Source organism: Myotis nattereri, assembly GCF_964212035.1.
Source record: "Myotis nattereri genome assembly, chromosome: 6".
Lineage (NCBI taxonomy): Eukaryota > Metazoa > Chordata > Mammalia > Chiroptera > Vespertilionidae > Myotis > Myotis nattereri.
The window spans coordinates 62985923-63012825 of NC_138081.1; the positions used below are offsets into that span (position 1 = coordinate 62985923).

Genomic DNA, 26903 nt, shown 5'->3' on the forward strand with positions numbered 1-26903 from the left:
CTTTCCTTAATTTCTTTTCTCTTACCCTGTGTTGTGAGCTACCCACCCCTAACCCCCCAAATCTTGACTGTGGAAATTTGAGGCACTGGTTGACAGACATTTTGCAGCAATCCATACACCTTCAGTGCTGCTACTGGGGTCCATAGAAAGTCAACCTGAGATCAAGCATAACTGTACATCAGAGGATTTTAATCTGGGTCCCTGGATGGTCCTTAGGAGGGGCTCTGAATCCTTTGAAATGTGATGCAAAATCTAAGTGATATGTGAAGTTTTCATTTGGTTGTTAAAGGGGTCTGTGCCCTAAGGAGGTTGACTAGCCCATCCACTACCACGGTGGGCAGACAGTGCATAAAGCAGATTCTTTGCATAAAGATGATCAAAGGTTGATTAAATAATCTTTTCTCTCCATCTCATAAAATGTCAGATTTGACATAAGAATTTTAAAAAGTTTTTGTTTCCCTAGTTGATGTAAGTGCTTTGAGAAAAATTCCAGATATATAATTTCATTTTCTCAGATGCAAAAATAAGCTAAATATGTGTATCCTAAACTGATATAACACTCTTTTAAATCAACTCTTTTCTACTTTCTCCATTTGATTTATTTAGCTGTACAAAATAGATACTCTTTTTGGTTTCCACAGTGGTCATCTAATTAATTTCATGACAACTAAAAAGTACTCACATATGAGTGAGAGCATGTGATAGTTGCCTTTCTCTGACTGGCTTACTTTGCTTTTCATAATAATCTCCAGGTCCCTCCATGCTCTCACAAAGGGTGAGAGCTCCTTCCTTTTCACAGCCACATAGTCTTCCATTGTGTAAATGTACTGCAGCCTTTCAATTTTCTCAGGTAGGTTTCATGTCACTATATTTAAGATGTAGGCTTTTTGTCTTGTCTTGTCTGAAAAGTAAAAATGTTAAAACTCCGTTCCTCTGATTTAAAGTAATTAGAACACTGAAAATGTTTAATATTTGACAAAGGAACGAGAGAAAAGAAAACATGAGAGAATTCTGAGTGAAGAACTCGTAGCTGCTGTGACGTACCTCAACCAGTTTCTGCCTCCTGAGCACACCATTATTTACATTCCCTGGGATATGGCCAAGTACACCAAAAGGTGAGCAGAGAGCAGAAAATGGGTCTCTATGGTAAAGTAAACGTAACTCTTTCAGTTCCTTTTATGAACCTGCTGAAAGGCTATTGAGAGCTTAAATTAATAGACCGATTATTTTTTTGGTCCACTTTTAAAAAATATATATATATTTTTATTGATTTCACAGAGGAAGGGAGAGGGAGAGATAGAAACATCAATGATGAGAGAGAATCATCTATTGGCTGCCTCCTACATCCCCTCCCCCCATGGGGACCGAGCCTGCAACCCGGACATGTACCCCTAACCAGATACGAACCCAGGACCCCTCAGTCCACAGGCCTACGCTCTTTCCACTGAGCCAAACCTGCTAGGGCTTCTGGCCCACATTTTATACCAGTTATAAATTCTCTTTGAACTAGCTAGTTGTTTCAGATCTCTACTCCACTCCCTTTCCATAAAGGCACTCATTTCACCTTTTTCTATTTTATTCTCTGGCCCTGTTTAGTCACTTTCTCTGACACCTTTCAGATGATCTCACTCATGGATGAACCTGCAGTAGCTCCCCAGTATTTATAGTAAATCCACACTCCTAGGTGTAATGTTAAAACCCATCACCGGGTTGGTTCCAGAATGTAATAATGTTTTTATTCCCTGGGCTCTTCTGTTCCTGAAAAACTGAACTTCATGCTCTGCCCCTAATGCGGCAGCCAGGGTCTCATTCCTGAGTCTTTGTTCTTGTTATTCCCCCTCCTCCCTTTCCTCCACTTCTACCAAGAGTGCTTCCCCACGTCTGTTCCTTGTCGAGATCTGATTCAGAACATCTCCAAGGAACTTTCTTTCATTAACTTTGCATTGTCTTTTTACTCATTTACTAGGCATCATACACAGTGGGTTTGTTTTGAGGTCTTTAAAAAAAATATTGCTTTATTGTTTTGCACTTAACTCATTACACCTTTTTCTAAATAATACCTTTTTCTAAATGTAGTTGGATGCACCCACAACACACTTTCCCTAAGTATAATAATAAGCCTGATTACAGGGTGGTGCCACTCATGTTAATTAATTTCCCAGCCTTTTCCTCACCCGCCACCCACACTATGCATTGTGCTGTCTTCACAGTCATTGTAGTCATTTTGTGAACACGCATTGATGTGACTGATCTGAGGAGTGCGAGGCTTTGGGGAAGCTCTTGCAGGGATGTACTATGCCAAGAGGAAGGTTTGCCAATAGTTTATACTAACGTACAGGCCCTTCATGTCCCTTTGTACCAAATCTTATTAGTTACTGAATATACTTTATATTCTAGAAATTGCTACAGTGTCCCTATTGAGTACACACCAGAGATTTTTAAGAGGAAATCCCTGAATATCATTACTATAGACTTTATTTGCTTTAGATGTGAGGATAAATAGGTATTAAAACTTGGGTTCTTCTCACTTTTTTCATTCGTCCTCCTGTCCGCAGCAAGCTGTGTAATGTTCTTGATCGACTGAATGTGATCGCAGAGAATGTGGTGAAGAAAACAGGTTTCTTTGTAAACCGCCCCGATTCTTACTGTAGCATTTTGCGGCCAGATGAAAAGTATGTATGGCATTTAAAACCTTAAAATACATTAAAGAATTTTTCTCTACGGGTTACAATGTGCTAAATATGAACAGTTTATACTACTTGGAAGATGGGTGAACTTATTCCTTTGGGGAGATGAGACAAGTGTCCTAAGGGATGCTCACTGTGGGCATCAGATTTCCTCAAGGGCTCTATGCCTTGACATGGGAGCCATGGAGTCTTTGTATCTTGCTTCATGGAATAAACATGATATAAAATATTTCTGTAAAGTAAAATTTTCTACAGAGAATTCTATTTTTCAGTATTAAATAGGAGCAGGAAAATTTTTTTCTTATAGATGAAGTACTAATATTTTTATGAAAATAATACTTATCATTGTACTATAGTTAGTCATTTGCTCACAAATATTTCTTCATTACCATTATGTACTAAAATACTTTGTGAACATCTCAGATCAAGGATCTATGTTTAATTTACCTTTTAAGGAACCAATGTTAGATATTTTCAGTTAACAAAGTTAATTATAACGGTTAAAAAAAAAAAAAAAAGCCAAAACAATGCAAAAAAAACAACCAACTGCCTGGCCGGCATGGTTCAGGGTTGAGATCGACCTATGAACCAGGAGGTCATGGTTTGATTCCTGGTCAGGGCACATGCCCAGGTCATGGGCTCGATCCCCAGTGGGGGGTGTGCAGGAGGCGGCCAGTTAATGAGTCTCTCTCATCATTAAGAACTCAAAGGACTTAGCCCATTATACTTATGACTGTGACTTATTACAGAGAAAGGATACAATGCAAAATCAGCAAAGGGAAAAGACATCTGGGCAAAATCCAGAGGCAATCAGACGCAAGCTTCCGGAGTCCTCTCCTAGGGGAGTCACACAGAACATGCTTAATTCCCCAGGCAGCTTACTATGACAGCATGTGTTGCCAATGAGGATAGATTATTTGAGACTCAGTGCCAGGTTTTTCTTTGTTTGTTTGTAATATATTTTTATTTCAGAGAGGAAGGGATGGGGAGAGAGAGATAGAAACATCAACCATGAGAGAATCATTGATCGGCTGTTCTTGCACACCCCACACTGGGGATCGGGCCTGCAACCTGGGCATGTGCCCTGGCCAGGTATCAAACAATGACCTCCTAGTTCATAGATCGACCCTTAACCACTGAGCCACACCGACCAAGCAGTGCCAGGTTTTTTGTCTGTCTGTTTGTATTGGAGGCTGGTTCCGTAGGCAGTCTACTTTGCATGTACCAACATTCCAGACTCCCAGAAGGAAAGGGGATACTCAGCAAAACCATATTGTTTCTACAAACAGTTTAGACCCAGTGAGTCACTCATGTCTGTTTTGGGATGGTGAGAACTCAACTTCTCTAAAACCAGCCAATGGCCAACCTTGTAAGCAGGCCTGTCAGGGCCAGCTTGACAGGTTGAGCCGGACTGAGGCAGGGAGGTGGGAATTGAGAAAAGAAAGAAAGACAGGAAAGAAGGATCGGGAGGACTGCAGCTCTCGAGGAACTGAAGCAAGTTTATTAGCCACACAATCCTATTTATACACAAGACACTGAATAGGAGGTCTGTCAAGAGGAATGTATTCTTTGTTCCTCTTAATCTCTCCGGGAGAGACACAGCAGAAGGACAAGTTCTCGGTACAGCATATCTCAGTAAATAGTTACAGACTTCTTGGTAAGCCATGAAAGGCTGTTCTCATTCTACTGATAACCGCCATCCAAACAAGTCTGGGAAAACTGTGTGGGTAAGGGTCCCCCCAGCCTTGCTAGCCCCTTCAGATGCAAGGACCTTGCCAGCTTACATCTGGCCCCCAACACAGGCCTTTCTGAGGATAGCAGTCAGGCCTGCTATGCTAACTCTTTTCTTCATTGTCTTCTTTTAAATAATTAAAATAAAATATTGATATCATGATAGCATACTTAGACCATATGCCCATGCAGTCACTAGCACATGGAGAAGAATGGAAGCGGGAAGGAAAATAATAAGGAAGTCTGCAAAAACCACCAACGGAATGTAACGAAGCTCCATGAAGAAAAGCTGGAGGAGGTAGAGAATCCGCACATTGAGGGGAGAAGACAGGCTTGGAAGAGCTTATTTTTAGTTTATCAGAAAGATGCCCTGCAATTGTTACTCATCTCTATAGATGCAAGCAAGAAATCAGCTTCAGTTAAAGCAAGAGAAGTTTTGGTTGAAGATGGGTGACAGAACGCCGGAGTGTGGGGCCGTGGGACAAGCCAGATGCTCCTTGCTTAGAGGGGAGCCTTCCATCTCAGTAATTTGCATATTAACTTTCCCAAAAGATGAAAGTAAGCAGAATCAGCTGATGATGTTGGCTCATTTAGCTCTGTTGGTTTGATTCTCAATAACGATCTAGGAACAAAAATGAATACAGGTTATAGTATTAAATTTTTTTAAAAGCATGTATTTTTAAACAGGTGGAATGATCTGGGAGGATGTGTGATCCCCACTGGTCGCCTGCAGGTACAGACAACTTTTATATAAATAATGAATAGAATCTGTATCGTAGTATATGATGTTTTCTGAAAGCAACCATTGAGAGACATACTTCTTATTTAATGCAGAATTATTAGTTACTTGGGAGTAATTTTTAAAAGCCTTACTGCTGGTGTTTAACTCCTACAAAGCTGCAGAGGATATGTACAGCTAAAATAATAATGGCCTACAGATTTTTTCTATATATTATAAATTTTATTATTGGAAATAGAAACATAGCCGAAATGTGAAAAGAATAAGTTAGAATGACTTTGGAAAATGATCCAGGTATGATCACTATATACACTAATTCTGCTTTAAGGGTAATATGGCCTCAACCACTGAATATTTGATTTGTACAGTAAAGGAAACATATCAGGAAAAAAGCACATATTTTACTAATTGGTACATGTGGAAAACGTTTGTTATGTGTTTTGTTAAACTAAGGAAGAAAATTCAAATATAGACTGGAAGGTGTAATGATGCTGTTGCAGCAATAAGTGAGCAGCAACTATAGGCTTTCATAATTTAAGACGTGTTCATTATTCAGGAATAATACCCTGCCTACAGATTTCTTCTACTTCTTAAAGAAAAGAGATCTAAGTAGGATGGAAGTCATTTTGCTGACTGAATAATGACTAAAAGTCTTAAGGTATTTCTCTTTTAGACTGGTGTTCTTCGAACCAACTGTGTGGACTGTTTGGATCGCACCAACACGGCACAGTTCATGGTGGGAAAATGTGCTTTGGCTTATCAGCTGTATTCCCTGGGACTGATTGACAAGCCTAACCTGCAGTTTGATACAGATGCAGTCAGGTAAGCCTTAGTTTCTGCCTTTCGAATGCTGGTAATGACAGAAAGCAAACCTGATTAATAATAAGGACTTTTTTTGAACTTGTTTGTCCTTTTAGCTTCTCAAAAATTATGTTGCTAATTATTCAAGTTAATTCTGTACTATTTCTATTAAATACTTGTGTATTGTTGGTATGGGTTGTTTTGTGTGTTAATTATCAATAAACACTGTGTCCTTTAGACAAATCCAAAGTAAATAAATCCTAACTAATGGTTTTTTTTAAAAAAACAAAAACAAATCCAGACTACATTAGGAAAAATAATAATGTGCCTTCATACATTGTGAACTTAAAATAGAAGACATATAAATAATTGATTCCTCATTAAGGATTGTTGTCTTCACTGTGCATTGGATCCATGGCATTGCATAAAGTATTGTTTCTTGAAAATACAGTGAGAGCTGTTATTGGTCATCTGCAACAGTCAGAAAGGCTGTCAAGGGAAGTGATCAGCTTACAAGTAGCCAGATCCGCAGGCATCGCTGCACTGAAAGTCTTTAAGAGGCACCTGAAGAAACATACGTTTCAAACATGTAGTTTCATGAAAGAATATGGCCTATCTGTCTGTGACCAGAACATGTTCTTCTCAAAAGGCAATTCAGAGAGAACAGAAAATTCTGCCGTGGGAGGTAAATTGGTCTGGCAGGCTGCAGGTAGTTAGACATCTTGTAATAAGGTAGAACCGTCTGGCTTTGGTGGGTTGTTCTTGGTGTCCCTGCTTCCTTTTTAGTGTTTTCTGTGACTTTGTTGCTCATTAGATAATTCCTATAAAATATAAAATACTTTGCATTTGTATTTCTCTTCAAAATGTTGAAGGGTCTACTTGAAAGGAATGTTCAGAGAATTTATACAGTAAAAGCCTTGTTTTGAGTCTGTGACTTAGTGAATAATGTATAGTACTTTTTCTAAAATTCTTTAGTGTTTGTATTTCTTTTGCTTAGGTTATTTGAGGAACTCTATGAAGATCATGGGGATACCCTGTCCCTTCAGTATGGTGGCTCTCAACTTGTTCATCGTGTAAAAACCTACAGGAAAATAGCGCCATGGACCCAACACTCAAAAGATATCATGCAGACCCTGTCTAGGTATTACAGCAATGCTTTTTCAGGTAATTCTGTAGTATCAGGCACTTCTAAGACTTATCCCAGTGGGCATTTTTTCCGTGTGTGTGTGTGTGTGTGTGTGTGTGTGTGTGTATACATACATATATACTTTTATTTAGCTATCTGGTTAAGTAAAATTCAAAATTAAATGTTTAAAAAGTTTAAGTAAAATAGAATCTGTCACTTAGAAGATGCTCAATAATCATTCGTTCAATAAATGCATGAATAAACTTTGTATTTTAAATAGGGCATGTTTGCATTTTGCCACCCATAATTGGAACTTTTACATAATGCAAAAGTTATTTACAAAATATATTGATTCCCTGGCTTCTGTCTCTGTATTTCTGTTTACTATCTATATATATATAAAAAGCCAGCAACAGGAATGCTGTAACAACCGGAACAACCAGTCTCTATGACACCCACTGCAGCCAGGGAACTGGTCCATTCCAGGGTGGGGCTGGCTGGCCAACCTCCCACCGCCCCTCCCCCTGGTTGGCCCCACCCCCAATTGCCCCCTTATCCCAATAGGGGGTGGAGCTGGCAGGCCAACCTCCTGCAGCCCCTCCCTCTGCCTGGTCCCACCCCAGATCGGCCCCCCCACCCTGATTAGGGGTGGGGCCAGCCGGCCAACTGCTGGTGGCCCCTCCAACTGCCTGGCCCTGCCCCCGATTGCCCCCCCATTGGCTCGTGGCCCCTCCCCCTGAATGGCCCCGCCCCTGACCGGCCCCCACCCACCAATCGGTCTGCAGCCCCTCCCTGCCCCCAGCCGGCCTGGCCCCGATTGGGCCCCGATTGGGGTGGGCCGGCTGGCCAACCTGCCATCTTCTCCTCCTGACAAGCCCAGTTCAGATCTGCCCCAATCAGGGCCAGTCCAGTCAGACCACACCCATCCACAAATTCGTGCACTGGGCCTCTAGTATGTAGATAAAAATGTTTGAGGGCATTGAATCATTATTTTTAAAAGATTTTAAAATAGATTTTGAGAGAAAGGGAGGGAGAAGGGAGAGAGAGAGAGAGAGAGAGAGAGAGAGAGAGAGAGAGAGAGAGAGATGATAGTGAAATATTAATCTACTGCCTCCTGCACACCCTCAATTGGGGATTGAGCCCACAACCTGGGCATGTGCCCTGACTGGGAATCAAACTGACACCCAACCAACTGAGCCATGCCGACCAGGGTAAATCATTATCTTTTACATGGGATTCATAGTCTTGACAATTGCCTAAGAATGTAAATATCATGGATTTAAAAAAAAAAATAGCTAGAAATGAATGGTAACATTAACACTAAGTTATTTTCTTATTTAATGACTTGCAAATACTAAAAGTAACAAGTTGTTAAAATGGCACTTTTCCCGCCTCCATGCTGATGGAATTTCCAATGCAATAGATTTCACAGACTAAAGTGATTGTGAGGCAAATCCCCATGCACAGAATTTACAGAAGCATGTGCAGTGACTGATTCTGTGAGTCTTAGGCTCATGAACCAGATCAGGGATAAAAATGTGTACAGAATGTGGAGAAGAAAGATTGGTGAAGACACTCTTTGAAGGGAACGGTTGCCATGTAGTGACTGTTACTGCCCGACTCCTTTACCGCAAGCCTGGAGAGACCAGGCTTCAGCAGGACTCTGGCAAGCTGGCTGCAGCGTCCTGCTGTTGGAGGGACCCCAGGGAGCTGCTGGCTTTGCGCTGCTGTGCAGCAAAGCTGGAGCAGAGGGACAGGCTGAGGAGAGGGCTGCCCTGCTGGAAATGCCTACCCTCATAAAGTTGGTTGGACCAAAGGGTCCTTGAATGTTTACTGGTGGCCACGGGGGAGGCTGCTGGCATGGGGTTGGCCTAAGTCCTGGTCAGAGGGACCTAGCAGCAAGAACCAGTGGGTGACCACTGAATTCATAAAGAAGGAATTGCAAGAAACTGACTGATATGAAAAGATGCGTGTGCCCACACCACGGGAACTGTAAGAGAGTCTCTGGTGATGGGAAATTTTGAAGTGGGCATGGAAGCAGCCACAAAAGAGTCATCTTTCAATATTTTTTTCATGACCAGAGAAAATGCAAAGCCAGTTTCTGTACAACTGTTCAAGTGTATTAGTTTTCTATGCTGTATAAAAAATTACTAAAAGCTTAGTAGCTTAAAACACATGCACTTTTTAAAAACAACCAACCATTTCTAAAAATATGCTTTTATTGATTTTAGAGAGAGAGAGGAAGGGAGAGGGAGGGAGAGAGAGAAATATCAATGAAAGAGAAACATTATTGTCTGCCTCCTGCATGCCCCTACGGGGGATGGAGCCTGCAACCCGGGCATATGCTCCGACCTGGAATTGAGACACATTGACTGGTTGCCTCCCGCATTCGCCCTGACCAGGAGCGGGGTGTGAACCCACAACCCACATAGGTGCCCTTGAACTGGAGACCCTTTGGTATGCAGGCCAATGCTCTAACCACTGCCACACCAATCATGGCAAGCCTGATCTATTTAGATCAGTGGTTCTCAACCTGTGGGTTGAGACCCCTTTGGGGGTCGAATGACCCTTTCACAGGGGTCACCTAAGACCATCGGAAAACACATATATAATTACATATTGTTTTTGTGATTAATCACTATGGCTTAATTATGTTCAATTTGTAACAATGAAAATGCATCCTGCATATCAGATATTTACATTACGATTCATAACAGTAGCAAAATTACAGTTATGAGGTAGCAACGAAAATAATTTTATGGTTGAGGGTCACCACAACATGAGGAACTGTATTAAAGGGTCGCGGCATCTAAACCACTGATTTAGATACAGTGCATAATAAAACTGATTAATGTTTAGCTGTTTGAATGGAGTTTAAATGGCACATATTTTTTTTTTTCCTTTAAAGCATGATTGAGTACACAAATAGATAATCATTTTGTCCTACTGAGAATCTATCTGTTTTAAACTCTTGTCCACATCCAATGTACTACTGTCTTCCTGAGGGTGAATGTCTTGTTTGCATTTGAAAGTAGCCAGGAAAAGATCCTCAGGTTCATGAGGGCTGGTGTGATTGCTGAGGCTTAAAAAGGAACCATAAACTCCATAGTAAAAAACAAAACAAACCAACCAGCAGTGCATTCAAGAAGTCTTCATTATGAACCTTTGAAAGAATATCCTTTATTTAGTTATTTTTCTCACATCCTGCATTTTATCATATTTGCTTAAAATTAAAGGAAGCTACTATTAGTTTTAAAGGATGAAAGAAACGCCTTGAAAACATGACTGAAAAACGGAAAGCTTCTCTAGATAGAATTAAGATATTTTGAGATACCGCATAGATGAGTTGATAAGAGCCATTAAAGCTATTCGAGAAGCATAAAGAACATAAGGACTGTGAGAGCAGTATGTTTACTTTTGTATTGTGTAAAGAGGATGCGAGAATGCCTGCATCATTTAATATTTGATGTTTTCTCCCAACAAATGACAAAAATCCCCCAAATGTATTCAGTGTATAAAAACATGCCTTTTACGTACTAGTGTTAGCCTGACAGGTAAGTGGTGTTTTAATGGGATGCTTCCTGTGAAAATACTAATAACTCGAATACATGCTTGATGTACCGTATTTCATTTATTGCTTTTACTGAAACGACCAAATAGCCCAATGAGAACAATGTTGCTAATTTCAGATATAGCTGTGTTCAACACTGCTGTTGGAAGAAAGTTGATTTTATGAAATAATGTTATTTCAAAAGCAGTCATTACTGCAGTGCTATCTTTTGAGTTCCGTGCTCATTTTTAGAAAGAGGTCATTATTTGCATTGTGGATGCCTGCCCCAAACTTGAATACACAGGGCTCTGAGACAAGAATGGACAGAAGGAAATGAGGGGAAAGAATGAAAGATGCTAGGAGAAAAGAGTGCAGAAGGGGAAGGGTGGTTCATGAGATCACCTCAGTGCTTAGCATCATTTTTACCAAGACTTAATTAGAAAAGGAAGAGGAAATACTATATATATATATATTTTTTTTTTTTTCTGCAGTAATTATGGAGTGGTTGAATAGTTAGAACGCGGCTATTATCGGTGTGCCCACTCTGCCTTCATTATCAAACACAAAAGGGATGGCCCAGGTCGACAGCTGGAGGTGGGGGAGAAACAGAAAATATAAACATATTCTCTGCTAAAGAAATGAACAATGCCTTTCCGAGAATTAAAAGTGGAAACTATGCAAAACCAACTCATTCAAGGTTGTGCAACAGAATATGGGTAGTAATTGGGTTATTTTATTAGTCTCTGCTATCTCTGCTTGTCTTTGCAATAAAGTGCAGATGTATTTGTTTCAAAAAACTAATAAATGGTGAGAATATGTTTTATTCTAAAAATAAAATCACTATGGTATTATGGCAGTGTTTAAAGATTTTTAAGACTCTCTCAAAATTCAAAAAGCAGTGTTTATGCACCATCCTCTATATTATGAGAGGTATGGAGTAAAAGGATACATTTTGAAGCAAATTTTGAATTCTCCTCAAAAACTTGGTGACGGTTTACCTTTTGTTTGTGTGTGTGACTTTTGAAGTATAAATAGTATTATTTTCAAAGGTATATTCTGTGAAATCACAGTTGTTCCCATATCCTCCTGAGAAAACATTCTCTGAGTTGTATATGTCGGCAATGGAATTTATGAAATACATATTTTTGCTTTTTAGATGCTGATAGACAGGATTCCATTAATCTGTTCCTGGGAGTTTTCCATCCCACTGAAGGAAAACCTCATCTCTGGGAACTCCCAACAGATTTCTATCTGCATCATAAAAACACCATGAGACTTTTACCAACAAGAAGAAGGTACTTTTCTTCCTGCTCTACTATGTAAACTCAGAGATTTGACATTATTTTGAAAATGAGACACGTGTGTGTGTGTGTGTGTGTGTGTGTGTGTGTGTGAGAAGTAATCACATAGGCTAAGTAGTGAGCAGTCCTACATGTTTGCCCTGAGAAATTTGGCACCTTTGAGGCCCTTATAGTAGCTTTGGGAAATTGTCGTTAACAGTTGGTGTCTTGCATTTTCCATAAGATAAAAAGTTCCAGAACTTCATCCGTGAATGTAAGTTATAGCTCCACTACAGCCAACCATCAACATCATCGTTGAGTGCTTCCTACAAACTCGGGACTCTACACAAGTCTGACATCTAGGGAGTCAGTCTTTGGTTTTTCAAGTGTGGGGTCTCGGTACCATCACTTTGGTGTTCCTTCCTCTAGGAAGCACAGGAGACGAGAGAGTGACTGTCGTGGCAGATGCCACGCCCGTCACCCCTACCACTGAATTTGGGCTTTCTGGAGTCATTCACCAGTACAGGTTATTTTGATGACAGTAAAATTGGAATTAATATTCTCAAAACAAATGAACAGTTTACCTGAAACATTTTAACAGCACACCCTGTAGCGTGGTCCTCAAGGTCAGGTAGACTTGAGTTGGAGTCTCTGTATTTGTGTGATCTTGGACTGGTTACTTAACCTTTCTCGTGGTCTGCAAAATACGTTGGGACATACCTCACAGAGTCATTGTGAGGATTTAGTGAGAAGACTTGTTCATGAGTTGCCATGTACTAATATAATCCATTTGGCCACAGGAGCAACGTTTTCACATCTATGAGGTTGGAGCCTGGTCCATTCTGCTCACATGTCAATTTCTCTAAAATAATGCTCTTCTCTCCTAGCATCAGTTTGACATAGCCTTTATTTTGTGTGCCGATGCCTCCTAAACACGAGAGGGGTCATTGATAGTCTGTGCTAATTATGTGCTGGTGTTACAGCTATTATCAAATTCTGTTACTTCAGGAATCTTTAAAATATTAAGGAAGTGTCAGAATTTATATGTTTCTCAAATTTGTTATTGAAATAACCAATTTAATATTTAAGCTTACTTTCCCTATTAATGAAGCAAGCTGGTTCTTACATTCACTTTAATATTAATAAATGCTTGTCTATATGAATTTTTGCTGATAGAAAATTTAGAACTAATTATGTTTATTTCATGAGAGATGAGTGTAAATACCTGTATTTAGCTTTGGTGATGCAATTGACTCTTAGCAAATGTGGTTCATTTTCTGAAATTTACCTTAAAGCAGCGGTTTTCAACTTTTTCCATCTCATGGCACACCTAAACTAATTACTAAAAATCTGTGGCACACCAAAAAGTATGTTACATCTTTAGCCAATCTGACAGATAATTTTTATTCATTCACACCAGACAGTTATTGTTGTATTGGCTGTTGTCATTTTTTTAAAACTTGACAATCTAAGGGAAAATAAATCAGTTACCCTGACTTAAAAAGTCAGGTATTGCATGTTTTAAAAATTCTTGTGGCTCGGAAAAAAAGAAAAAAAGAAAAATTCTTATGGCTCATCAGTTGAAAATCACTGCCTTTAAAGTATTGAAGATATTACTACACAACTTGGGAACAACCAAAACTCGATTTTTCTACTGCAAAAATTAACCAGGATATTATCTTGAGTTACATTCCTAAGGCAGGCAGTATTGGAGCTTATTTGTGGGGATAAAAAGAAGCTGGTGTTACATCCATTTTATTTAAAACAAAGGAAACTGAGGTACAGAGAGAATGTGCCTTGACTGAGATTATTCAGCTAGTTAGAGGATTCAGTAAGCATCAGCTATAAGCCTGCTACTGAAAACAAAATTTTATCAAAGTAGATAATATGGCTCTCAGTTGATTTGATTTCCTGTTTTTGCTTTTCTTCCTCCAGAATGTTAGTAACCAAAATGGTATCAACAATTGATGTTACCCATAAGCAGTACTTATAAATACTGTAAGATAAATTTCAGTGTTTTATTTTGGACTTGCTAGTGTTACTCACCTATACTGGTTATTTTAGTGACAGTTAAATGAGTATTATAATTCTCAGATGAAATGAACAATTTACCAAAGGCATTAACAAGACAAGAGCGTGAACTTCAGCATTTTGTAGAGCTGAGTTGGAATTTCTGTAAGTGTGTGACTTTAGACCTGTTATTTAACCCCTGGAAATGTTGTTTGAAGACAAGTTCACACATTTTCAAAATCTCACCTTCTCTAACTTATAACTTCTTTAGCATTCAGAATGCCCTTTCCTGTATGTATTCTAGTCAATACCAGGGTCTTTGTAAACTGTGGTCCCCAGGTCTGTGTCTGACAGTAGAGTTTGGTCTGATTTGTGCCAACTATTGTGGGCACTGGGACCATTTCTCCCTTTGTCCTGGGTATCCTGTTTCTATCACTAAGTGTTAGATTTCCGTTAGCTGCTTTCAGTGTCTTGCGGTCACATTGCTAACTCTCTGAGCTCCCTGTCCAGAACTCCCAAGTCTTTTTTAACATGTCCTGCTGCCATACCTTCTCTCTGTACCATTTGTGTCATGCTCATGTACGCTCTGCTTGCTTCCAAACAAAAGTATTGAAATGTGTATCCTTTTTATTAGTTGTTCACCTCTAGATTTGTAGCTTCTTGAGATTTTTTTTTTATTAAACATATTTTATTGCTTTTTTTACAGAGAGGAAGGGAGAGGGATAGAGAGTTGGAAACATTGATGAGAGAGAAACACCGATCAGCTGCCTCCTGCACACCTCCCATGGGGGATGTGCCCGCAACCAAGGTACATGCCCTTGACCAGAATCGAACCTGGGACCCTTCAGTCCACAGGCCGACGCTCTATCCACTGAGCCAAACCAGTTAGGGCGCTTCTTGAGATTTAATTAGCTGGGCCATCTTAATCCTAATGCAAGTCCTGGATGGAAAGTGTCGTATAGAATAGGGTAGCTGGCAGGCCCCTGTGAGATAGCACCAGACACCTTCTTCCACTTTAAAATTGTTTCATAATAGTTGGTTGCAATCATTTAAACAGCTGTAACTTACTATATTGTCATCATTTCACCATGCTGTCATTCTGCCCACATGTCTCTATCTTGTTCACAGATACCAATTGCTTTGCTAAAGTCCATATACGTTATTTCAGAGGACTCTCAAGCTAGCTAGGGGAATCAAATGCTGGTCTTTTCAATCTCCCTAACCTTCCCATGTGTGCTGGTGGCATTGAGCACTCTTAGTACTAAGGAATGAAAAAGAGAAAAGACGCTTACTTGTTGGTATGCAAAGGAAGAAGGAGCACCAACTTGCGTCTCTGTCCTCTGACCCCTGGTCCCAAAGCAGATTTCTGTCCCGGTGCAGTGCCCGATGGTGGAGGTACTGAAGATTCCCCGCCCCAGGTTCAGTCCTCTCAGATGTTCTCATCCTCCACCCAACGCCGCTCATCTTCCCCCAGGGAAGGCAGTTCTCCTGGGCTTCTTTGCTTCTGAGACCCACTCAGAGGAGTTGGACTTTTAAAAAGTATTGTTACATTGCATTGTGTTGCTTAGGGAAACACAATTTAGCAATATTTTTTAAAAATGTGTGGCCTGGCCTCAAATCGCTAATACAATTCTCTTAATTATTTTTCTCCACATGGTGCATTTTGAGTTAAAACACATTTTTATATAATGTTTCTTTTTTTTTGTAAGTAAGACAATTGTGAGCAAAATTCTTTAGTAAATTCCTCATATACTAGCTGGTACTTTCTGTGCTTTCCTCATCTGCCGAGGTTGGAAAATAGAACTTAGATCTCTCTCTCTCTCTCTCTCTCTCTCTCTCTCTCTCTCTCTCTCTCTCTCTTTCTCTCTCTCTCTCTCTCTCTCCACACACACACACACACACACACACAAACACACACACACACACACACACACACACACACCCCTCTTAAACAATTAACCCATGTCTTTTTCATTCCCCTGATCTGATAGTCTGATTCTCCTACCAGAAAAGAAATGAGATTAGCCTGGTGTGACTTGTTTGAGTAAATTTATGTGGATTCGTAGAAGTCACTGGTCATCATTTTAGGTTACTCACAAAATATCTCTAGTGAATACTTGATTTTTTTTTAATATATATTTTATTGATTTTTTACAGAGAGGAAGAGAGAGGGATAGAGAGTTAGAAACATCGATGAGAGAGAGGCATCGATCAGCTGCTTCCTGCACACCTCCTACTGGGGATATGCCCACAACCAAGGTACATGCACTTGACCAGAATCGAACCTGGGACCTTTCAGTGTGCAGGCCGATGCTCTATCCACTGAGCCAAACCGGTTAGGGTAATACTTGATTTTTTTATCTTTTGGAATGTATCACCCTCTTGCCTCTGAGCATCAAGACTACATTTGCCCGTTTCCAGTTAAATCCCATTCTTTGCTATTCCTTAGAAGAGTATTGATCTCAACTGTACCAAGACTTGAATGCTGTTAGAGATGCCCTATCGCTTCCTTCTGTCCCTTGGGCTGCGTATGGTTCCTGCTCATCTTGTGTTTTTCTCTTTCCAGCATGAAACTCATCATGGCTGGTAAAGATAGAAACAGTACTGGAGCTGAGCAGCTCTACTTTCTCTGTCATTATTTTTAACATGGCCTTTCTAACACACCGAGTGGTGCTTGACACAAAGCAGGTGTTTAATAAATGTTGAAAGACTAGTAAGCCTGCAAGCAGCCGACTTATCCCTTTTCTGTTCTTTTCATGCTCCAGCGCCGTGCTATTCAAAAAGCAGTCTGAGGACCAGCCCTTTTGACATCACCTGGGAGCTGTCAGAAATGCAGAGTCTTAGGCCCCACCTGCTGAATCAGAGCCTGCCTTTTGACAGTCTCTCCCAATGACTTGTGTGTGCATTGCATTTTGAGAGATACTGCTCTAAAGCACAACTTTAATCTCAAGCAAAACTTTAGGAGCCTTTCCTGTGATTGCAACATTTTCCTCCCTCACAGTTCATTAGGCTTCAGGCTTCTTTCTTCGTCATCCGTGGTTATGTATTCCACTTGCCATCTCTAGGGGAGTTCTCTGTGCTGCCTATTTCATTTAAATACTTCCCCATTCTTCATAATTGGAGTTATTCAAAATTTTGATGTCAGCATTTTATTTTTAGAAAGCCTTTCATTTATTTTAAAATTACATTTTTTTTAGCAGTTTAGGCTATAGGCTCTTTTTTCTGAGCCTTTTGAAAATTTTGATAAGCCATTTCATATCATTCCCCTGCCTAGCCCTTATGAACTTGGATATAGCATTTACCCCTTAAATACTCATTTCATAAGAATTTGATTTAGAATTAAATTCATAAGTCAGAGAGAAGGCAGTTCAGGATTCTTTCAGATTCTCTGCTCATGTTGGATGAGTGTTCTAGCAAAAATCTGTATGATTGAAATTCCCTACCTCCCTCTGACTGGCCTCTGTGGTCACGTAGTGAATACTTAGAACTGGAGGTTAGCACAGCTTATTCTAGTTTCTGAGGAACTTGTTGACTAGGGCTACCCATTCACTTAATGACTTTGCTTAACTCCTTTAATTAACTGTGCACAGACCCACACACATAGAGCAGAACAGAAAAGTAATCTAACTCTCAGAGAACTACCTGCAAGAGAATCCTGGTTGTGGGACTTGGGACAGGGCCTGCTCCTCACCTGGTGGCAGAGTAATGCAGCACAGGCCCAGGGAGGGTACACAGCAGCTCACAGAGCCTGGTGGAGTAACCCAAATCTGTTTCATCTAAAAGTAAGTACATCAGAGCATCTTGACCCTCCGATATGTTTATGGATTTTTATAGATCTGTGACACATTTGAAACAAGAAAGGGGTTGGGACAAGAATTGACATGTTGAAGACTCACTGTGCCAAAAGCTTCACAAACATTTTTAAAAAGAAAAAGAAATTGATTTTGACATATGAGGCAGCATCTCACTATAGGCTGTTCAGTTCCTTTTATCCAGTGAATTGTAGAAAACCAACATTTACATCTGGGTCCATCTTATCTTATTTTTTATTTTATAGTTATACTCACTGGTGGACACCAGAGGTAATAAAATATTTGCCACTGCCTTATGATGAAGGTAGGTACACTGTTTTCTCTTTTAGTTTTTATACTAACGTATTTTGGAATTATTGCTAAATGAGCTCAAAGCATTAAATTCTTTGCATATAATTTCTTATTAGAAAGCAATGAATGCCTATTCAGTATCATATGCTGCTGTTAGAATAGATAAGCTAAGATATCCTGAGATCTCAGTTTTTAAAGGACAGGGATTGTGCTGTACTTCTTGTGTCTACTAAGTTGGTCAAAGTCTTGTATTGTGTCTTTCAATTATTACATATGTCCCTCAAATATTTACAAGATATACTAGTTTGTCATTTTAAATTAGTACTGACTATATTTCTAGATATTTGGGGAGAATGGGGAGGAAGTGAAAACCATTCACAAGGAGAAATAAAAACTTTTCCTATATCTAAGCAGTGAAAAAAGGTACAAGTGTGTGTATAAAAGTACATTTTAGTCACTAAAGTTTACATTTTGTTAATTTGTCAGAAAGGCAGGAATATTTTTGTGTTAAAAGAATACCCTCAAATGTACAGTACATTAGGATAATGTTTCCAAATTTAAATAATTGCCCAGTTTTTTTTTTTTTTAAATATATTTTATTGATTTTTTACAGAGAGGAAAGGAGAGAGATAGAGAGTCAGAAACATCGATGAGAGAGAACACATCGACCAGCCGCCTCCCGCACATCCCCCACCGGGGATGTGCCCGCAACCCAGGTACATGCCCTTGACCGGAATCGAACCTGGGACCCTTCAGTCCGCAGGCCGACGCTCTATCCACTGAGCCAAACCGGTTTCGGCTAATTGCCCAGTTTTAAGGAGAGTTTAATCCTGGCTCTGACTGATTTCCCGGACTTTGGGTTAGCCTGTTTTCTTACTTGTAAGATCTACTGCCAACCTGGAACACTCGAGTTGAGGACTCCGTCTAGTCATGGTCAACCATTCCAATTTTGGGTGGTGAAGTCCATGAAATAGAAAGATTGAAAATGATTTTTTGTTCTTAATACATTGTTCATTGATTTTTAAATTATTTGTAACCCTGAAATTCCGAATAAAATCATAACTCATTGCTATGAAGGCTTGGTTGTTCTAGAATAGCCGTGGGCAAACTACGGCCTGCGGGCCGGATCTGGCCCGTTTGAAATGAAAAAAACTAAAAAAAAGAAAAGACCGTACCCTTTTATGTAATGATGTTTACTTTGAATTTATATGAGTTCACACAAACACTCCATACATGCTTTTGTTCCGGCCCTCCGGTCCAGTTTAAGAACCCATTGTGGCCCTCCAGTCAAAAAGTTTGCCCACCCCTGTTCTAGAACAATGGAAAGGACTTTAACAGTCTAACTAACATTGGTCATAAACAGGATTTGAAACGTAAAGGAAAATTAAATGAAATAACTACATGATTTTTACGTAGAAGGGAGAGGGTATTTAAGAACAAAAAATAATTTAAAAAGCTGAGTAACTTAGCTTCTAAAATAACTGCCTCCTCCACCCTGACTCCCAAAGGCCCTCCTGCCTCCTTGTCCCGCTCAGCTTTGCATTGTATATTCTGTGCCCATATCGCTTCTCTTCCCAGTGTGTGCGTGCCATAGGCAGGAGCTGAACTCCGGTCAGTGCACTTTCTGTGAACACTGTTGATGTTACAGAAATGTTTGCCGCGTGTAATCTAAGGGCTTCAAGAGTAACAGGCAGTATCTCTCTTAGTTATCTGTGCTGCGAACTTTAAGAAGTTGATAGTGAAGAAATTTCACAGATACGAAGAAGAGATTGACATCCACAATGAGTTCTTCCGCCCATATGAACTGAGTAGCTTTGATGATACCTTTTGCTTGGCTATGACAAGTTCCGCACGGTATGTTGTGAGTACTCTGACACTGTAAGGATTTGGGAAGTATACTTTTCCTTGTTTATATAGATCTGTCTTACTTTACCAGAAATCTATTTTGGAAGCCTGCTAGCAGGTGGCTGTTCAGCCTCTGAATACCTCCCATGATTGGGAGCCAACTACTTCAGGAGGCAATCCTTTCTATTATTAGAAAACTGGGTTTAACTTCTTCCCTTTGATAAGTTGAAATCTTTCTCCCATTGGTCCTAGTTTGTCATTTGAAATAAACTCAATTTTTAAATGTGAACCTCGAAATTGAGAGCAAACAAAATTAGTGGAAAACCATAGTCGCTGGTACTAGAAAGGGCAGGATATGAATCTTAGACCAGCCGCTGCCTACCTGTGTTACTTTAAGAAAATGATTCAACTTATCTAAGTCTCAGTTCCTTCATTTCATATCAATAGGGATGCGTGTGACACCACACATGTATATTCACACATATACCAGGTGCCTAACATGGTACCTGACACAGGTGGGTGACTGATAAATGGTGGCTATCATTATATTACAGTTTTTATTAGGCACAGGACAAGTCTAGTTCCTCTTCTATATGACAGTTCTACAATACTTGAGGAACCAATTTTTTTTCAGGTAAATAGTCCTCATTCTTTTTCATAACTCATGTGACATGTTTTCAGACTTTCCATCCTGGTCTGTCACCTTTGAACATACTTCAGTTTTCTGTGTCTCTTTTAGGCTGGGGGCGGTGCGGGGAGACTTTGAGAAAAAATGATGAGACTACAATAAGAAAATCAGGCAAAGCAAATTACTTCTTGATTATTATGTTTAATACTAAAGTTTATATTTTTGTATTTAAAGTCTCTTCAAATGTGACATATATGTACCTAAGCCTCACATGGTACATATAGAAACATAATATTTTTTTAAAAATATATTTTATTGATATTTTAGAGAGAGGAAGGGAGAGGGATAGAGAGTTAGAAACATCGATGAGAGAGAAACATCGATTCAGCTGCCTCCTGCACACCCCGTACTGGGGATGTGCCCGCAACCAAGGTACATGCCCTTGACCAGAATCGAACCTGGCACCCTTCAGTCCGCAGGCTGACGCTCTATCCACTGAGCCAGACCAGTTAGGGCTGTAGAAACATAATTTATGTGTGTGTTTTTTTTCTAGAAATTACTCTACATTTTGCTTCAGTTTTAGATGGGAAATTTGGAATTCTTACTTGCTTGATTTTCAATTAAACATGTTAAAGTTTAGCAGTTTTAACTGTAAGGTCATTGTCATTTCTAGAAGTTTTCAAGTTCAAGGAAGTATGAAGGATGTTGTATGCATGTGTACATACAGATATACAGTTGATTTTTTTATTTGCAGGAATTATGTTCTGTGAAGTTCCTGCAGATACTAAATTAAAGAACAATGAACCTTTGCTCCTAGAAATAATAGGGTTAGGTTTCTGTAAGCCTTTGGTCACCACTTTGTCAGCCGTTCAATACATAACCGTGTTTTGTGTGTATCTGTTTAAAGATACCTTACTTAATAGTCAATTCATTAACATTGAACATGCAGCCAACAGCACTACAACTCATGCCTGAGTGATGCTACTCCAACACACTCTTTTCTCTATAACAACTTGCTTATGCTTAGGGACACAAGACAGCTTCCGCACTAAGTGTGGGGTCCATTTTAGCAGTGAGATCACACACACACACACACACACACACACACACAAAGAGCACAAAAATATGAAGAACATGGCACCAAGTAGACTATGGAAAGGATGCGTGTTTACAGCATGAGAGCTAAAATAAGAAGGCAGGGTGTCACCTTGCTCGGCCTCAGCTGGGAGCATGAGTGTTGGGTTACTCTAATGTTCCACTGTTCTGTGCATGCATATGTCTGGGAGTGATCATGAAAGCTCTGAGTGTTGATTTGGGGGTTACAAATAAGTTTTAGTTAGTAAGCAAATTCTCAGATATGGAGTCGACAAATGAGGATCAACTGTATATGTTCAAAAGAAAGAAATATTAAACCACTTAAATTTTTAAAAATATTATCAAACTGTTTAAGAGACATTTTGAGTCAGATTCAAGATGACTTTCTTTCAAAAAATGTAATGCTGGGTCATACTTGGCGCAGCGTCCTTGCCAATAACTGTTGCCTTTTTGGCATGTAGTGAGGAGGGGGTTCTGGCCTCAGCAGTGATTGGTAGGCCTGACATCCATGGTGAGGAACCAGCTTCAGCTTCTTAGTTGGTGGTAAATTAAACGTTTCTATTTGAAGAGTTCCAACGGTGTTTTAATGAATTAACCGTAGCCTAATGGTGTAGAAGTTGATACTTAATTCACACCACTGTGTTTTTTATTATTATGTCAGTCTCTTTAGGTGGGATAGTGTAATAAAAACATTGTCCATAAACTGAGTGGCTTAGTGTTTCATCATTGGTTTTTATGAGTTTAATTTTACCTGAAAATTAATCATGATCCATAACCGGAAGGTATACATCTTAGCAGTAATTCAGATATCAACTCTGTTCCAGTAAACAAAATCTTAAAGCCATAACCATTGGGCCTCAGAATCATAAAGAAAATTCACGCTGAAGATCGATACCATTGAAGTCACCAAGTGCCATTAGTTCATGGGGTTTTATGACCCAGATCACCTAGGCTCCCTTGAACATTTGGCTCCGAATATATAGGGGTGGACAAAAGTAGGTTTATAGTTATAATACAAATAAATACCATAATTAATAAATAATGGCACAAGAATAAACTGTTTTGTGTACTCACAACTGTAAACCTACTTTTGCCCCACCCCTGTATGCGGCTGCAAAGGCTAAGAAGGAATAGTATAAAAATGTGATCTGAATGGAAGTCATCCTTATCTGGATGTATAGTGATTTGTTTGGAATTTTCTTCCCCTTTCTTCAGGGACTTTATGCCTAAGACTGTTGGCATTGATCCAAGTCCATTTACTGTGCGTAAACCAGATGAAACTGGAAAATCAGTATTGGGGTAAGATTTGCATATAGAATGAAATTTTAAAGATTCATGTAAAATAATATAGCACTTGCAATATAATTTCCACAAAAACTAATAACTTCACATAGTTTGGGACACAGTCCATTTATTGCATCTATACAGGTAGTTTATTTATAGCACTGGGATCACTAAAGTGTTCAACATGGAGAGTAGAATTTACGGAAATTTTAGCAACATGGTGCATTTCATTATTTTAAATTAGGACTATCACAGATGGCATAAAGACTGGTAGCAGATATTGTGTGTTATGTCCTATAAGTAACTCAGCATCCTCTATTTCCCTCAACATAAAATACTTAGGTAAAATTTTATAGTCATAGTATTTGTTTTTTGTTTTATTCATAGTATTTATTTTTGTTTGCATCCTGAAGAAGCATTAAAACAAAATGCTCAGAGATTAATAGATTTTCTGTGTATTACTGTAGCATTGTTTTGGGGAAGACAGTTATTTTTTTTTATATCCAATTACTCAGGGAAGAGGACAAATCATGTTTATATCTTCATGCTTAGAGACTGGAGCGAAATGTGTTGTGTTCTAGCATAAGAATCTCTATTATTGCCACGGACCTGAATAATCCCAGTGATAAGGTTTTCTCATGACTCTGACCAGAAACCCTGGCCAGACTGTAGATACTGAGTCCTAATTGTATTTAGTGTGTGCATGGGGTCCTAATTGGATTTTAGCTACATGTGATTTATAAAATTGGGTATTTATTAGTATTTTTTAGACACATCATTTCTGTGGCTTAAAATAAGTAACTTTAAATAGCTACATGTTAAACCCTGGACCAGATGCTAAGGCATTTAAAAGAAAGGATGTCCTCAGGAGTTTAGAATTCAAGGACTTCCTGGCACAAATACATAAATGAGCAGCTATATTAGTGTATGCCACAGAAGTGCTAGCAACTTTAATTTTTAGTTGCAGAAAGTCAGAAACTAATTTTTCTATAATATCTAACCCATGGCCTGTCCTAGAACATTTCAGAATATTATGGTATTTTAAGTCCCTTGTAGATAATTTTTTCAAAGAGTGAAATATTAAGCATTTTTCATAACAGCCAAAATATTATTATAAAATATTTTCTGAATTAAAACAATATTCTTACAATTCTCAAATTTGGAAGTAAAATAAAAGTAAATATTTTTATGTGTCAGTTTTTCTGTTCCCCCCACCCAATCTATTCCCTACTCTTAGAAGGGATGTTCGGCAAATATAATTATTTACTAATAACACAATAAACTTTAAAATTTAGTTCATGTTCATCAGTTATTCATATTCTCAAATAATTAGCTGATACTGTGATTGAGAGAAATCATAGGAGGGAAGAAAATATACATGGATTTGGCTTTTGACCTTTTCTTGAAGCTTTTACAAATTATAGGTAATTTTGCTAATATCTCAACACATATAGCCTATTACTGTACCATAAAGTTTGAATGTACCGATTTCAGTTACCAAAAGAAGGCACAATAGCCAAGGGGCCAGGAAGACTTTTCTGCAGAGGTTTGCACGCATGTACTTGTTTTCTTCCAGAACTTATAACAGGATTGAAATTCATATAGGGCCCATACTTGTACATGGTAAAATATGAAGGTTTTCCCTTCAGCACAACTTGATCTCAGAAACTAGTTTCTCACAGTCATTTTCTTATGCTTCACCAGGACCAAGGTTTTGGGACAGAGTGATGCACAGTGAATGTTGAGGGTTCTGTTTAAAGATGCTCACCTTCATACTTATCGTTTCAAAGGAACAAAAGCAATAGAGAAGAGGCTGTATTACAGCGGAAGACAGCAGCCAGCGCCCCGCCTCCCCCCAGCGAGGAGGCCGTGTCCAGCAGCTCTGATGACGACTCCGGGACCGACCGGGAGGAGGAGGGCTCTGTGTCTCAGCGCTCCACCCCAGTGAAGATGACTGACACGGGGGACAGCGCCAAAGTGACCGAGGTGTGGGGAGAGGAGCGCGCGTGGTCCAGCGTGAGGCACTGGGGAACGATCCCCAAGTTCCACTCAGGAGGAAGGCTGAGAGCGAGAAAAGGTCCCATTATCTCACTCACACCATTGAGATGAGATCACGTGTAATGTGTGGTGCTGGAGGCGCTGCGCAGATAAAGACATCCAGCATAGACAGACAAAATGGAAATGGCTTCATTTTGCCATTTTGCTCCCAGATGTAACAGTGAAATTCTTATTGCTTCCGAGTTTTTAAGAGAATCCTGTGCCTCTTTGGGCAGCCCACCCACTTGCGGTTCGTTCACTCCCTTGCTCAGCACACTGTTGGGATGCAGGGTTTGGACCTGGGCCTCACCATCTCTGTGTAGCCCCAGTGGGCAGTTCATCCTGCTCAATTTGATATTTACCAGTACAGTAAGGGAAAATAAAAGTAAACAACAAAAGAAACTAATCTAGTTTTGGGGGAAATTTGATTTTTAGACATAGCTGGAAGTCGTTAGAGGTCGATATGACAAAGTGTGATAATGCAAGAACTGAATCTATTGTCCTAGTAGTTGACAAACTACAAATGACTCGTCAAGTCCCACTGTCTCTTTTTGTAAATAAAGTTTTATTGGAGTTGGCAAACTACAAACAATTGGTCAAATCCAGCCCACTGTCTGTTTTTGTAAATGAAGTTTTATTGGCACTGATTTTAACTTGCTTATATGTTATCTGTAACAGCAGAGGTGAGGAGTAGCTGTAGAAATGGTATGACCCAAAGAACATAAAATATTTACTACCTGGCCCTTTGCAGAAATTTTTGCTAACTCCTTTATTATATAAACACCACTAATAATTATTTAGCAGTGTTTTATTTTTTACCCTAAAACAAACTATTTTTAGTGGAAATAAAATCAAATTTAAAAAAGCATTAACTGAGAAGTTTAATGAATAGATTGAAGAAACATTATGATTCCTTTAGTGGGAAAATTCACAGGTTCATTTTCTTCATCTTTGGAAATAATTTATATTCTAGATGTCTAAAAATTTTCCTGGTCCCTTTTTTTTTTTTTTTAACCCCAGAATGTGGTCCAGCCCATGAAAGAGGTATATGGGATTAACCTCTTCGATGGTATCTCAGAGGAAGATCTCTCCATTTATTCAAGGTAAACTACTTCCATGTAGAGACTGAGAAAAAAATGCAAATGTATCACTGCAATAATATATCTAGTATAACTTTAAAAAATTAAAATAGTCAGTACAGAAGGAAATGAATTCCATCTGGAATATAGTAAAAGCATTTAGAAGGTCAAATTCAGAAACACTGATTTATATTTGAATAGGACCTACTGCCTGAGATAAAAATTTATGATGAGTACATGTATTTTCACTGCCCACATATAAGCTGTAAACTGAAGTACAAACACAGTTCTACAGTAAACAGTCCTCAAGATCAGGTACAAAATAAACCTGGGATATTGCCGATTGAGGACCTTGCAGTCACGTTAGCTCTGGGCTGCTGGTGGGAAGGGTGTCTGAGGAGGAAAAAGGAAGCAACGATATAAGGGAGCTGATTCAGGATGTTATAGCCCTTGGGTAGGCAGGTCCAGCTGGGGGAGAGGATTCCCCAAAAGGCATTCCCTGAAATCACATGCATACTTTTGCATGTAAGTGTGTTTTTCTGAGAAGATTAGTAGTTATGAGATTCTCAAAAGAATCCCTCACCTTGCCCTAACCTGTTTGGCTCAGTGGATAGAGCGCCTGTGGACTGAAGGGTCCTGGGTTCGATTCTGGTCAAGGGCATGTACCTTGGTTGCGGGCACATCCCCAGTAGGGGGTGTGCAGAAGGCAGCTAATCGATGTTTCTCTCTCATCGATGTTTCTAACTCTCTATCCGTCTCCCTTCCTCTCTATAAAAAAATCAAAGGAATCCCTCACCTGGAAATCCTCAGGAAACTGATGGGTCCACTGTAAACACCCCCTCAGCCTAATACAAGCCTTGAGAAGGCTTGTTTTTTTCACTGCTTCAGTGGAATTTTATTAGTAGAAA

General features: G+C 39.4%; 1 protein-coding gene across 1 annotated transcript in view; it reads left to right on the plus strand.

Annotated features, from left to right (window-relative positions):
- FIG4 (FIG4 phosphoinositide 5-phosphatase) overlaps nucleotides 1-26903 on the plus strand; it is a 99392-nt gene that overhangs the window by 35336 nt on the left and 37153 nt on the right. Inside the window, exons 11-21 of the mRNA XM_081093863.1 lie at nucleotides 982-1115; nucleotides 2556-2672; nucleotides 5106-5151; nucleotides 5831-5979; nucleotides 6956-7122; nucleotides 11791-11929; nucleotides 17982-18040; nucleotides 19734-19881; nucleotides 22811-22894; nucleotides 24670-24865; nucleotides 25937-26019. Coding sequence (XP_080949989.1) covers nucleotides 982-1115; nucleotides 2556-2672; nucleotides 5106-5151; nucleotides 5831-5979; nucleotides 6956-7122; nucleotides 11791-11929; nucleotides 17982-18040; nucleotides 19734-19881; nucleotides 22811-22894; nucleotides 24670-24865; nucleotides 25937-26019 — 1322 coding nt within the window. The remainder of the gene's footprint in view (nucleotides 1-981; nucleotides 1116-2555; nucleotides 2673-5105; nucleotides 5152-5830; nucleotides 5980-6955; nucleotides 7123-11790; nucleotides 11930-17981; nucleotides 18041-19733; nucleotides 19882-22810; nucleotides 22895-24669; nucleotides 24866-25936; nucleotides 26020-26903) is intronic.